At 49.4% G+C, this 14378-nt stretch overlaps 2 protein-coding genes and 1 long non-coding RNA gene across 3 annotated transcripts in view; 1 reads left to right on the forward strand and 2 right to left on the reverse strand.

Annotated features, from left to right (window-relative positions):
- Krt35 (keratin 35) overlaps positions 1-1738 on the reverse strand; it is a 4095-nt gene extending 2357 nt beyond the window's left edge. The window contains exons 1-3 of the mRNA XM_031351100.1: positions 1268-1738; positions 411-493; positions 62-218 (exon numbers count right to left, since the gene is read on the reverse strand). Of these exons, the coding sequence (XP_031206960.1) occupies positions 62-218; positions 411-493; positions 1268-1738 (711 nt within the window). The remainder of the gene's footprint in view (positions 1-61; positions 219-410; positions 494-1267) is intronic.
- Positions 1465-8767, forward strand: LOC116076965. Its single transcript, XR_004113146.1, has 3 exons — positions 1465-1657; positions 2542-2702; positions 8242-8767. It is a non-coding gene; the product is annotated as an uncharacterized LOC116076965 (long non-coding RNA).
- Positions 6977-14378, reverse strand: part of Krt36 (keratin 36) — an 8313-nt gene continuing 911 nt past the window's right edge. Inside the window, exons 2-9 of the mRNA XM_031351104.1 lie at positions 11871-12054; positions 10008-10660; positions 9288-9370; positions 8905-9061; positions 8269-8430; positions 8053-8178; positions 7677-7897; positions 6977-7298 (exon numbers count right to left, since the gene is read on the reverse strand). Coding sequence (XP_031206964.1) covers positions 7085-7298; positions 7677-7897; positions 8053-8178; positions 8269-8430; positions 8905-9061; positions 9288-9370; positions 10008-10466 — 1422 coding nt within the window. The 5' untranslated portion in view covers positions 10467-10660; positions 11871-12054 and the 3' untranslated portion in view covers positions 6977-7084. The remainder of the gene's footprint in view (positions 7299-7676; positions 7898-8052; positions 8179-8268; positions 8431-8904; positions 9062-9287; positions 9371-10007; positions 10661-11870; positions 12055-14378) is intronic.

A 14378-nucleotide genomic window follows, 5' to 3' on the forward strand; every position in this document is an offset into this window, starting at 1 on the left:
CCTCCTCCTCCCCCATGCTCACTTCCTTCTCCCCCATGCTCACCCCCTCCACCATGCTCACCTCCTCATGGTTCTTCTTGAGGCAGAGCAATTCTTCCTTCAGAGACTCCACCTGAGCTTCCAGGTCAGCCTTGCACAGAGTCAGATCATCCAGGATCCTGCGCAGACCATTGATGTCAGCCTCCACCAGCTGCCGCAGGGAAACCTCAGTCTCATACCTGCAGACACGGAGAAAGGTACCCAAACCTGTGATCCCATTTGCATGACGTCAAGCCCCACCTCCAGACTGGCCTGGCACTGTAAGGCCTCTCCTAGTGCCTCCGTACTGGATACAGCTGAAACCATGAGCCCAACCATCATCAGCATCCAGCTGTACCAGCCCCAGTCCAGGGACAAGCAGGACAACTCACTTGGTCCTGAAGTCATCAGCAGCCAGCTTGGCATTGTCGATCTGCACCACCAGCCTGGCATTCTCTGCCTTGCTGCAAAGAGTCTGGGAACATAAAGACATAATGTCCAGTAAGAAAGGACGTTCTGCTTGTAGGAACTTCCCCCAACCCCCGCATCTGACAAGAGCTGCCTGTGGAAGGGGATCGAGAACCATTCTGGAATCTCAACAGTTTGGGGCTTCATGAGAGATGAGAGCTTGTATCAGACAACAGAACCTCAAGAGCCATTGCAATGTGGTGTGCCTATGATGTGCAGCCAAGGGCTAGAGAGACTGGAAAGACATGCTACAGGAAATACTGCAGTGTGAGGGAATGAGCCTTCTCCCTGCCTTCCGTCCCCCAGGCCTGCCATGGGCCCAAGGCAGGTCACAGCCATCAGCTACCCTCTAGTTCTCTGGTCACAAAGGCTCTTCCTAGGGATCCAGCTGAGTCTTTTCAGGAATGAGGATGGAGAAAGGTGTCTTCTCTGCTTGACAGACAGGGAACCTGAGCTTTACTAAATACACCAAACCCAACCGACTTGCCTCTTTAAAACGAGGACATTACATCTCAGAAAGACGGACAGTGGTATCAAAGGTCACACAGCCAGTTAGTTAATACAGCCCATGTTGAAGTTCTGAGTCTACTGATTGTCATTCTGGTCACTTAAGGAGCCTGACTTTGTCCTTATCTGATAGATTGGGCTTAGATTATTGGAAAGAATACAAGGAGCCATGGATGTGAATAAGCTTTGTTCCCTCCAAAAGTTCCCTACCGAAGCTGGGCTATGATCACACGCATTCTAGCTTCTAGATCTGAAGCCACTCTGAACCACTCACTTTCTTCTGGAGCTCCTCCATGGTCCGGAAGTAAGACTGATAATCAGGACACATATAGGGCACCTGCTGCTCACACCACTCCCGAATTCGGCTCTCCAGGCTGGCATTCTCCTGCTCCAGCTGGCGCACCTTCTCCAGATAGCTGGCCAGGCGGTCGTTCAGGGACTGCATAGTCTCCTTCTCATTGCCCGTGAGGATGCCTTCCCCATACCAACCTCCACCCGTGCTGTAGCTGGTGGCAAAGCCTCCCATTGGGAGGCAGAGAGCTGGAAGGCAGCTGGAGACCCTGTAATTGCCTCTACCCAGGCCGGCAGAACACACAGAGAAACTCCGAGCTCCCCGGGAAGGACTAGGCAGCTTACAAGAGCTACTGGAGTACATGCTGGACATGTGAGTGGATCCCCCTCCAGCTTTACCCGGGCTCTTCAGAGATCCCGAGGAGAAGCTGGCCTTGAGGCATTTGGAAGCCATGGCCACAGCAGCCCAGACGTAGGCAGTAGATATCTGACAGGAGATGCCTGACACAGAGAAGCGGCTCCCTAGCCTGACTTTATATTTCTACCCAAGTGGGCGTTGGTTGGACCTTACAAAGTGTTTTCTCCTCGTTAAAGTTAATTCCACTTTCTATCAAAACCTCTCATTAGTCTGTTATTTAGCTTCTCGTGAACATATCCCGGCCTCGTAAAACAGAAGCCCCGTTGGACGAGTGGGCCCCATAGCCCTACACCCTGGGAAGACTCAGTCTGCTCTAGCTTTTCAAAGGGGCCTGTCATCAGAACCCAGACCAGCAGGTGTGGGAGTCTCATCCCTGTCTTGCCTTCTCCAGCTTTGTCTCCTTTGATGGACAGTGGGGTGGGGGGAGGACTGGAGTAGGCAAGCCTGAAAATGGCTAGAAGGCTTGGGCAAATGTAAAAGGCTCTTGAATGGGCCTGGAAGATATGGCCATGCTTACAAATTGTTTCAGATTCCTCTGGGCTGCTGTGGCTTTAATGTGACATGAGGAGTCTTTTGTCCTGGACAAAATGGGACATTGGTAATCCACAACCCAACAGAGCCTTGACAGGCACACCCCTACTTCCTTGCCAGGAGCCCTGCTCTGGTTACATAGCCTCAGCTCTAGCCAAAATAACTCGAAGTCAGTTCCTGATGACAGCGAGAGCCATGTGTAGGAGGACATGTCTTTTCCAGCCCGAGCAGAAATGGAGAAGACTCTGTTCCTAATTGCCTGAATTAGGAAGGGAGGGTGAGTATCTAATTCACACATCTCCTCACAGGTACAAAGAACCTCAGCCTCACGGGTTCATCTCTACACCGGAAACTGGCTAACCTGATGCCTAGAATGTTTGATGAGACATCCGACTAGTTCAGTGTGTATCCAAGAGAGACTTGGAGCCAGGGCTGAGGAGAGATGTCTATGGGAATGGAATCACACCAGGTGAGAGCCTATGTACGGGACCTTTTTTCTGAGCCGTTCTGCCATTCGGGGTTCTGTTACTCATCTGAGAGCACTTCCTGTTAGGAAACAACGATGAGCTGGGCCCCTCAGTAAGCCTGGCATGGAGCTTAGCACCTTCCCCACTGCGCTGTCTACAGAGCTGAGCTCATAGTCCCCATCCTCGTAGATGAAGATAGCCAAGCTTGGATGTAATAAGAACTTGCTTAGCACCTCCAGCTTGTGGCTGGCACAACCTGGAATTCTGTCCAGGCTGCAAGATATAGGATGGAGTCTGTAGAAAACGGAAAAGAGAGAAGCGAAGTGGAATGCACAAGGGATCCCAGGAAAAACAGCCTGACCTCATGGTGACATCTGAACCCGTGGGCTCAAATCTCCATCCCACCATAAGCCACATGACTTCACCTCTCAGGGTGTCCCTCTGTTTCTTCCTCTGTGATGGGAACAAATATTAATGCCTGCACCCTGAGTTGCCTCAAGCATTAAGTGAGCCTTGAAGAAGCCCAGACAGCAATTGCTCATGGCAAGGGTTCCTAATGACAGCTGCCAGTCCCTCCACAACTGCAATCTTGTTAAACTGGAACTCCGTAATGCCTAGCAGCTGTCATCTGGGAGTGGGGACAGATTCTAAGCACACAGTTAGCTCACTGTCCTTTGGGCCAGGTGCATAGGTTTGGAAGCCTGTGATATAGAACTCCCATAGTTCGCTGCACCATTTCCACACCCTGGGATCTGGTGTGATCAGCCCCACCCAGCATAATCCTAGGATGTCAATGGCTACCTCAGCCTCTCCTCCCTGGAACTGCACGCCTCAATGCAAAGATACAGCCTGAGCTGAGAGCCTGGTTGAACCTCCTGGGTTGTTTGTATTTCCCACCCATCCCCCTCCTTGGGTATGTTCTCCAGGCTCATCAGAGCCACTCTGAAGCCATGCGGTCTGGAGAAGACACAGCAAAAAAAAAGGGGGGGGGGGCCTGGGAATTCCACATTATCTGCTCAACCTCCGGAGGTCACATTGCTTCCCTGGTTAGGCATTACCCCTGAGCAGCCCAGATAGAGACCAAATGCTGTTGGCAGCTTTGGAAACTCTGCCAAACCATCTCATTAATGGCAATAGCAGCAGGGCCCCCCATCACCCACTGAGTACCCAGAACCTGTCTTTCTACACGTTCTCTCACTCAGTCTTCACAACATCCTCCTGAGACATGAGATTGGCATACCAATAACCCTACTGGATAGGTGAATACTCATTGCTTTAGGAGCCTGCCCAAAGTCACCCAGCCAAGGAAGAGCAGAGGTGGCTGAAATTCCCTTGTCCAAAATGTGCAGTTCCCCTGAATTAAAACTACACACACACACACACACACACACACACACACACACACACACACACACACACATACACACACCACCTACACACTGCATGGATAGAGGGTGCCAGCTCCCACAAGAAGCCAATGGTTTGGAGCAGTGAATACTTTAAGCAAGGTCCACACAGGCTCTGCCAGGAGACTACAGCCCTGCTCTTTCAGTGACCCCAGTCCTCAGATCTGTCCCACTGCCTCTTGGGGGTCAGTCCCAGCCATTCCTTCTCACTGGGGTTCACACTCCTCTCCAGGCCTGCTGTACCCACCCAACACTTAAAAGCAATGGTAGAGACCAGGAGAGGATCCCTTTGTTCTCTATGAACTGTTGCCCTCTGTCTTGTGTTTCTCTCCCTCTCCCCATCTCCCCAAGGGACTGGCCTGCCCTGGGGGCTAACAATGTCCACAACACTGCTGTGCTTCTAGATGTCTCAGAGTGAGTGTGAGTCAGTGTGAGTGTGTGGGGATGAGTGGGTTGTGTTACTTAAGGGAACAAAGGGTTTTGAAGAGAAGAGAGTATAGAAAGAAGAGAAGGAAGAACGACTGACTAGGAGAAGAAACAAAAGCATCCTTCTGCTAGTCCCAGCCTTAGAGATAAGGAGGCAGAAGCCCTAAGACAGGAACCAACAGCGCCTGCCCCAACAAGCCAGGTCCCCTAGCAGAAAACAGAAGCCATCTGCTCAAAGGAGACAGGCCCTGTGAGCCAACTCAAAGGTGTGGCTGAAAATCCTGATAAGATGCTTTTAGATAATTTGATTTTTAAAAAAACAAGTAAGTGATATTTCAGTGCTATGTATGAGGTAGCTTATGAATTGTGTTGCTCCATTTTTTTCCTTAGGATTCTTTTAAAATTAAAATAAAATAAAAAAGCTGCCCAGAACCCCATACCAGCAAGAACTAACATTGTTTACCAAGCCTCCTAATAACCTTCCCCTCTCCTTACTCTATCCAGGTGTACTCCCTGCTGTCCCCAGAACATAGCATGGACATACTCAGCCACACCCTAAACTACCTTCTATCTTCTCTCCTTTTTCTACCCATCCTTGAAGGCTTCTACCAAATCCAAATCTTCCCTGAACTCTTCCCTGATCACCCCCAACACTCCAAAAGCTTTCCCCATGCTCACAACGCAAAGCCCTACCCCCACCCTGGCTCTTGCTATCACAGGGCTCATGGGGAAAGAGAGGAGGTTTACAACTGGATGGTTGCTTCATAGGAGCCATGCCTATCGTCCGCTGTTGACACAGCTAATTCCACACCCCTGCTCCTCCCGACTGAGCCCTGGTGTTCGTTAACACAGGAGTTGCTGGATGATCCTCATGTATTCGCTTCTAGTTTACTCATTGAAGCATGAGTATCTGTGAATGAGTACCAGATAGTGTATCTAGAAAGCAGAGAATAAATTGACCACCTTGAACGTAAGAGTATCATCTCATCCCTCTCCTGACGTCATGGAGAGAGCAGTGGGGGAGGAGTCAAGACAACTGAGGAATCCTAAGACTTCCAGGCGCTGTGCAGTGTTGTATTGCAGTCTGTCCATCAATGGCCGCAGTTAAGGGTGTGTGGGTAAGGTTGAGCATAGGATGGGTTCCTTCACTAACCCAAGTGCTTTGAAGGATTTAGTAAGAATTGAAGCAATGCTATGTAAACAACCCAAACCTTCCCAATCACATGGGGCTGTTTGAGTGTAGCCCAAAGACTCTTGCCTTTTATTCAGACAAACTCTGGTAAGCACCACATTTTGAGTCCCATCAGAGAGTTCCCGGAAGCTCCAACTCACAAAAAAACTGTCAAGACTGGCAAGCCTGGGCACATGCCATAGAGTGGCAGAGTGACCCCAGCCAAACGCTTCCTTCTGCCTGTGAACATCTTCTCCTAGGTGCTTCTTCTGCACCTCTGGCTTGCTTGTGTTTGGTTTAGTCACCAAATGATGGTGGTGTTGGCAGTGCTCTTGGCATCAACAGGCAGAGGCCAAGGCAGAAGAGTGGAGTATTGCCAGGACTCAGCCTCTCACTCCTCTGTGGTCTAGGGTAAGTCCCTGCTAGATTTGTATTCTGAGCTGAAAGTGGGTGAGAAGGCAGAGAGGCCAGCATGAGACTTCTGACTTCTCATAGGCCCAGCTTCTGTGGTCACACGGTGTCCAGAGCCTAGCCCAATTAAACACCACATATAGATCAGCACAGCTCAGCCAGGAGAACCCAAGCTCCCTGAGCTCCACTTCACATAGCATAATGGCTAGCTCCTGCACGGCACTGTCCCTGCCATTTTATACATCCTGCAAACGGAATGTGGAAATGCATTGCTGCCTGTCACCACAAAGGCCAATGAGTAGAAATAGGAATCAAATTTATATTGTACTTGATTAGGAGAGATGGAGGGGACCTCTAATCATTCCCATGCCCCCATTTAGGAACACGGATTTGCCCTGGGACTTGTTTCTATTGAACTGACCCATGTTGGGAAGCAAGGAGAGAGTATCTGGGCAAGGGAGAAAGTAGGAAGGAATGAGAGGTGACCACTGATCCCATCGGGACTGCTGAAGAAGACTGGAGTGGGACCTTTTCTATTTTCCCTGGCTATTTTAGGGTAGATGCCTACAGGGAAGGCTAATCAGGGACCAATGGCCAGCAGCACCCTCCAAGACTGAGATGGAGGTCAGTGACCAGAACCTGAACCATCTCCAATACCAAAAAAAATTTGATCATTCTGCAACTTTACTGTATCCCATGCCCAAACACCCCAGGACACTAACCATTCAGGAATCAACAGAATCAGTCAGGGTCGGATTTGCTATGCCAAGAGAACACTTTATTGGGAATAATTCCAGGGGAACCTGGTTTTGCATGGCGTAAAAAGCACAGTTAAGACCAGAAACAACAGATGACTTTTAGTAGAAAAACCTGCTAAGCAAGGAGCGCCCTAGGGAAACGCAAGACCATCTAGCTGCCAAGAGCCACAAGGTGTCCTCCTTCCTGTGGTCTAGGCCCCACTGGTGGCTGGTCACATGGCACGAGGCACCACGTGCTCCCTGGAGGAGATGACTCTTCCATCCCTGATCTCCTCGGTGATGGTACGGATCTGGGTGCTGACTTGAGGAGCTGGGGTGCAGGGCCCAGCTGGGGTGCAGGGTACAGCGGTGGTGCAGGTTGTAGAAGGGATGTAAGGCACTCTTACAGCAGGCTTGCATTCCGTGGAACAAGGGTGGGCAGGAAGCCTGAAGAAATGAAATCACATGGCACATACTTGGCATTGGAGCATTAGACCAATGGTGGGGGGGTGTCCTATAGGACAGTAGCAATGGCAATGAGTGGTATTGAAGCATTTCAGTGGTTCTGAGAACCTCAAGGATCTCAGGACCTTGAGGTTAGGTCTGCAGGAAGGAAGACTAGGAGCTTCTACCAAAACACGGCCAAAGATGAGCTTGTGCCTTTGCTTAGTTTGCCTCCTTGAGTATTACCAGAGACCTGGGCCAGAAAGAGTCTTCAATGGTTTTAGCTCAATTACCTTCATCTTTGTAAGAGCCACTCAGTTCTGAAAGGGTGTCAAGCCCTTCTCCCAGCCCATCTCTGGGGGGTCCCAGGATCACACTCACTTGCAGTCCTCCCCATCCAGCAAGCGACGGTAGGTGGCAATCTCTGACTCCAGCCGGGCCTTGACATCCAGTAACACCTGATACTCATGGTTCTGCCGCTCTAGGTCACAACGAATCTCAGCCAGCTGGGACTCCACGTTGGTGATCAAACACTGCATCTGGCCCAGCTGGGAGCTATAGCGAGCCTCTGTCTCAGCCAGGGTAGATTCCAGAGAATTCCGCTAGAATGGGGAAGAAAATCTATTGAGGGGAAGGAATTCCACCCTAAATACCCACTGTCCTGGTATCTGAACACAGTTGTGGTCAGGCCCTGTGATAGCATGATGGCTAGCACTCTGATAAGTCAGAGAGCCTGTAATGGGCAGAGACCACCCACCATGCTCTGTTGAGCCTGCAGCTCGATCTCCAGGGCATTGACCGTGCGCCTCAGCTCGATGATCTCTGTCTGACAGCACTGCAGCTGCTCTGAGCTGGATACCACCTGCTGGTTCAGCTCCTCGGTCTACAGAGGAGAGAATGCAGAACAGGGACAGACCTTACATCCTTCCTTTATCCCACCCTACAGCCTGTAGTCCTGGATTGCCAGCCTCACCTGAGTGTTGAACCAAGCCTCCACGTCTCTACGGTTATTCTCCACCAGGGTCTCATACTGGCATCGCATGTCATCCAGTATCTTGTTGAGATCCACTGGGGGAGCAGCATCCACCTCCACATTCAATCGGTCCCCAAGCTGGGAACGGAGTGCATTGACTTCCTGCAGTGGCAAAGTAAGATGACATGAGGCTGTAGAAAAGCTTGCTGGCTTGGTAGGTTCAATAACTTGGGTTCAAACTCATTCCTCACTTGGGTACCGTGAGATAGAAGAGCTGACCTCTTTGAACATGGGTCCCCCACACGCACTCCACTGGTCTATCTATACTAACCCCTCCTGAGGATTTGGGGGATGACCCAGCACCAGGCAAATAGAATTATTATCAGACACCATAATCCAAATAGAGTTGTAGCATCATGGGTGAGGTCTCTGTGTGACTGTAGGCAAATGACTTCACATCTTTATGACCATCTTCTCAGCTGTGAAAAGGAGCTTACGATGGGAGCTAACTCTTGGAACCATTGTGAAGGTGAGACAGATGTACTGTTTCACATCCTGCCATACAATAAGCCCGAGGGCCAGCAGGGATTCCTCAGCAGGATGAGGACCTTGGGGATCATGTGGCAGCAACCTCACCTCTTCATGGTTCCTCTTGAGACACAATAGCTCCTCCTTCAGGGACTCCACCTGCGCCTCCAAGTCAGCCTTACACAAGGTCAGCTCATCCAAGATCCGGCGTAGACCATTGATGTCAGCCTCTACCAGCTGCCTCATGGACAACTCCGTCTCATACCTACACACAGAGAACCCTGCTAAGCCTGCAGCAAGAGGAGCCCTGTGTCATAGCTAACTTGAAGTCAGAAGCACAGTGGCCCTTTCTCGTGTCCCAGGAGGGATCCAGGGCCTCTGCCAGGTCTTCCCATTTACAATTGTATCTGGCTTTATTCCCACCTCATCAGCTCCTAAAGGTAGTGGTCAGATTTGGCACAGATCAAACATCTCCTGCTTGGGCTACTCACTTGGTCCGGAAGTCATCGGCAGCCAGCTTGGCATTGTCAATTTGTAATATCAGCCTGGCATTCTCAGACTTGGTCAGCAGGATCTGAAAAACAAGAGGTTTTCCCTGAACTGCGGAAGATCCAGCAATGAGATGAGTGTGGAGTGGGAAACCAGCACACAGATGCTTCTAAAACCAGGCAAAGTTTTCAAATATCCAGACATGGAGGGAAAGGAGGGCCCAGGAAGGACACCACACCACTGGTCCATCAGTCCTGGCTTCTGTAGCCTCCAAGACGGCTCAGTAGGCTATATCAGGGTGAGGCAGGCCTGGTATCTGATTCTGGATCCCACGTTCAAGTTATATGATCTCAGGCAAGTTGCTAAGCCTCTCAAAATTCAACCTTCTTTATGTTAGATGACTATAGTAATACCCATATCTCCAGGATGAAGACTAAGTAAGCTAATAGCTAAGAAGGTGTCAGATACAGTACTACACCAAGTGGGGACAAAGGACACGATCCTTCCATCCCTAAGCTAAGATGGTGAAGCAAATAGAAGAATGGCTGGTAACAGGGCACACAGACCAGCAAAGAAGCCTGGGTCCCCAGTGAACCAAGTCCCAGAGAGTAGAGCTCTCCTTCCAGAATTCTCTGTAAGCTTCAGTCCTATCTGGTTGAGTCTTAGATTGAAAGCTTCCTGGAGTCATCTGGCCAGCTGGAAGGACCTGGCTCATTCATTACCTTCTGCTGCAAATCCTCAGCAGTCTTGAAGTAGGATTGGTAGTCCGGGCAGATGTATGGGATCTGACACTCATACCACTCTCGGATGCGGCACTCCAGCTGTGCGTTCTCCTGCTCCAGCTGCCGCACCTTCTCCAGGTAGTTGGCCAGTCGGTCATTCAGGACCTGCATGGTCGCCTTCTCATTGCCATTGAAGGCACCCTCGCAGAACCAGCCCCCACTCCCAGTAAAGCCAGAGGAGTGGCACCCAGAGGACAGGTAGGAGCCTGGCAAGCAGCTCCCAAGGCCAGAGAAGCCTGTCCTGAAGGAAGACACAGACCCCACAGTGCCAACCAGACTGGGGGCCCTGCAGGAGCCCATGGAGTGGATGGAAGATATCCGAGAGAAGCTCCCTGTGGTGCCACAGAGGCCCTTGGCAGACCCAGAAGAGAAGGTCGGGGTGCAGATCTGGGTGGCCATGATCTATCGAGGAAGGTCGCTGAATAGGTAGGATCACAAGTTGTGGATTCTCCAGGCCTCCCTGGAGTGCTTATATACAATCTTCATGGGGTGTTGTCATGTTCCAAGCCTTTAGCTCTTGAGAAAGCCCTGTCCGATCCCAGAAAGCCCATCTCATTACAATGTCATTTTTGCCATTCATCAGAATTTCTTTCCTTGTAAAAGAAAAAAAAAAACATTGAATTGGGTTTGCTAAGTCAGGACTCTCAGCCATCGTCATTCTCTAGCAGACTGAATTTTATTGCCACTTCAAAGAGTCTTTGCCTGAGACCTCATAAATTGGGAGTGGCCTTGCATATGACATTTAGTTTCTGTCCTCCCTACCTGCCTTCCCTTGAGGAACCCATTTTGTCCATCCCACTCCCACAGCTGCTCATCTGTGCCTGGGCCACTGGAGCAATGGAAAAGGAGTGAAGGGATCGTGATGGAATATTATTCCACCATAAACAAAAAAGAAAAATATGGATTTTGCAGAAAAATAAATGAAACTGGAAAGTATTGTGTTGAGTGGGGAAGCTGATAAATGTCATGTGTTCTCTACCATATATGGATCCTAGCTTCTCATTTTAACACCTGGGTGTTTATGTCAGAGTGTGTGTACAGGTCAGACAAGGAAGCCCTAAAAGAGACATTAAAGGGTGGGGGCGAAGAAGGTAACGGAATGTGTGGTGTGAATATAGAAAGGTCATAGTGGGGTAAAAAGGTTAAGTTAAGGATAGGGTCAGGAAGACAAGGGAAGAAAGGAATGGAGAGCAGAGTCAAGCAAAGTGAATAAATATCTATTTATATAAATACATTCCATAAAGAACTAATAACTCATAAGCTATTTAAAAAGTAAAATAATGTTCAACAAGATGGCTCAGTGGGCAGAAGCTCTTGCCTGACAACCTGGGTTTGATCCTTGGATCTCAAAGTAGAAGAAAAGACCTCATTTATGCAGGATGTCCTCTGACCTCCTCACATACAACACACACACTGTAACATGGGCATGTTTGCACTCAGACACACCTATCATGAACACATGCACAGAAGAAGGAGAAGGAGAAGGAGGAGGAGGAAGAGGAAAAGGAAGAAGAAGAGGAAGAAGAATTTCCAGAATAAAAGTTTAAAAGAGAGAAAGTGTGCTAGGCCAGTGGTATGCCTTAGTGAATAAAGGTGCTTGCAGCCAAGTCTGATGAGCTACAATTCAATGCCCAGGCCCACGTGGCAGAAGGAAAGGATCCACTACAACAAGTTTTCCTTTCATCCTCACACATGCACCAGGCTTGCATGCACCCATGTACACACATACACACAAAATAAGTAAGTATAACTTTTAGATTTTAAATTAAGGAAATTGGAAGAGAAGAAGATGTGGTTGTATACCTGCGGTGTCCGGGGCTGTAAGTCTTCTGGTTTGAATGATAACAATCATAGAAAGTGGTTGACCATGACCAGGAAACCTCAGCCAATTGTGGTCCATTCCTTACATGCTCACTCATTGTAACCAAGGGTGAGTGGTCATACTTAAATCTGAAACCAGGCCTCTTAGACCCCCAACTCAGGGTACCTAGAATTTAGGGACAAGAGATAAACATTCAAGTCCTGGCTCTGTCAATCATTTTCCCTGTGACACTGGGCATGTTACGCTTCTGGGATCCTTGGTGGCCTGGTGGGAACAGTGGAGATCATTGCGCTGTTCCAACTCTGTCACACAGATACAAGGAGGATCCAAAGACAGCTACAGATGTTCTTTGAAGGCCCCTGCATGCTTTGGAAGTGCTAGTCAGTCAAAAAGACAGTCTCTGGTGGTGATTTCTGGTAAGGACAGCAAAGGCTCATGGGTATAAACACCCTGCTGGAGTTCCTGAGGTCTCTGTGTTCCCTAGGCACAGTTATGGTGACAGTGGGGGGAGGAGATATCCCATAACCAATCCTTCAGACAGTTCACGAGCTGGTCTTCATTGAATCCACCTGCCTGGAGCCGTGAGAAGGGCTGGAAGACTGCTTCCCTTGTGGCCTTTGTCTCCCCCGGAATCTAAACCATTTAGATGTTCCTGGTCACTGAACACATCCCAGATATGACCAATAGTAGAGAAGGAATAAAAAGAACAAAGCCAATACTACCAGACTCCTAAACAAATCATGAGAGGAGACTCTGAAAATTGTGGACCAGAGATAAATACGGCTCTTCTCCTTCAAACCCTGGACTTTCCCAAGTATAGGAGATGACCCTGATTGCTCTCCTCCTATAGAGTCATTTCGCAAAGCTGGCATTTATGGAAGCATTTATGTGCTTCTGAAGCTGTGGTTCTCAACCTCTTAAAACACTTTATACGCTTCTCTCTGAGATTACTCAAGGAGGGTGATTGGCTGTGGAGAACACACCCAGGATGGCAGACACCTCCACAGGAGCCTGAGAGCAGCTCCACACAGCTCTTCCTCATAGAGAGCAGGGGCTAATCAGCCTCTGCCCCTACTGTTCTAGATGCCCCAACAACAACTTCCTCATGGCTGCCTATCTCCCAGCTCTTCTGAGAGGCTAAGACTACCCTATCCTGGGGCTTCTTGATTCAGCAGTGTAGACACTGTGGGTTGAACAATTCTGAGTTCTTCAGGGCTACTCTGCATACTGTAAGGTTTCTGTGGCATGTCTCACCTCCACTACTTGATGCCACTCTCTTCTCTGGCTCCCTCTCTGTCCCGTCCTCCTTCCATACCAAGTGCCCTGGGTTTCTGGGTAGGAGGGAACTCACCCTAACTCCCTGATCCCTTTACACAGGGGCCCCGGTTGAAGGCCAAGTTGTACAGGAGGCTTTCCCAGGCTGACTGGGCCCTGCTCATTCATTCATTCACTTACTCAATGAATATTCATTGGGTCCTACATTACACCAAGATTGTTCTAGGTGTGAAGAGAGTTGTTGAAAAGGCTGAAGTTTCTGCATTCACAGAGAGAGCGTGCATTACTTCTTGGCCTACTTGCCTAAGACCAAATTGCCTATGGACATTAGCTATGTCCCTTGGGAAGAGGAGGGTGTGATACCATACCCATCTGACAACTGTTGAATCATCAAGACAGAGACTGGGGTCCTGACCAAGCTTCCTCTAAACCATTGCCCCATTTCATCTCCTGGGCAAACTATGGCAGAGTCTCCTGTCTCTGCCCACCCAAGCAAACCCTCAACACACATAAAACCGATTTGTCTTGCCAACCACACGGTTTGTCATGTAAAATAGGCAAGATAGCAACCCTTAACAAACACTCCACACAGTTTTTCTAGTACCAATCCAAAATATACTAGCCTAAGGAATAGGAGACTTGACTCCGGACCTAGCTCTGCCCCAGTTCCCTGAGTGAGCCTTGTGTACTGTGTACCTCAGCTCCCTCATGTGAACAGGGGATGGGCCTGGACAACGACCTGACTTCCACCCACCTCAGATACCCTGTAGTTAGCTGTCCACAAGCATTCCATGGAGACTAAGAGTCGGTAGGACATGGCTACGGTTTACTCTCTATGCTCCAAAGCCCCAGTTCCTGTCACTCACCCTCAGAATAAAGAGTGGTTACAGCTGGGCAGTGGTGGCGCACGCCTTTAATCCCAGCACTTGGGAGGCAGAGGCAGGTGGATTTCTGAGATCCAGGACAGCATGGTCTACAGAGTGAGTTCCAGGACAGCCAGGCCTATACAGAGAAACCCTGTCTCAAACAAAACAAAACAAAACAAAAAAGAGTGGTTACAAAGGTTCAAACGCATGACACTATGAGGTTTTTCTTTTTCTTTCAAAACATCTGCAAACTTCAGGGTTTCCCTTTACCTCCAACACACTCACCACAAGAAAATGACAGAGCCTCCCTCCCTACCTTCCACTCCACAAACAGTAGAAGGATTGGCC

This window comes from Mastomys coucha, unplaced genomic scaffold (assembly GCF_008632895.1).
Source record: "Mastomys coucha isolate ucsf_1 unplaced genomic scaffold, UCSF_Mcou_1 pScaffold5, whole genome shotgun sequence".
Taxonomy (NCBI): domain Eukaryota; kingdom Metazoa; phylum Chordata; class Mammalia; order Rodentia; family Muridae; genus Mastomys; species Mastomys coucha.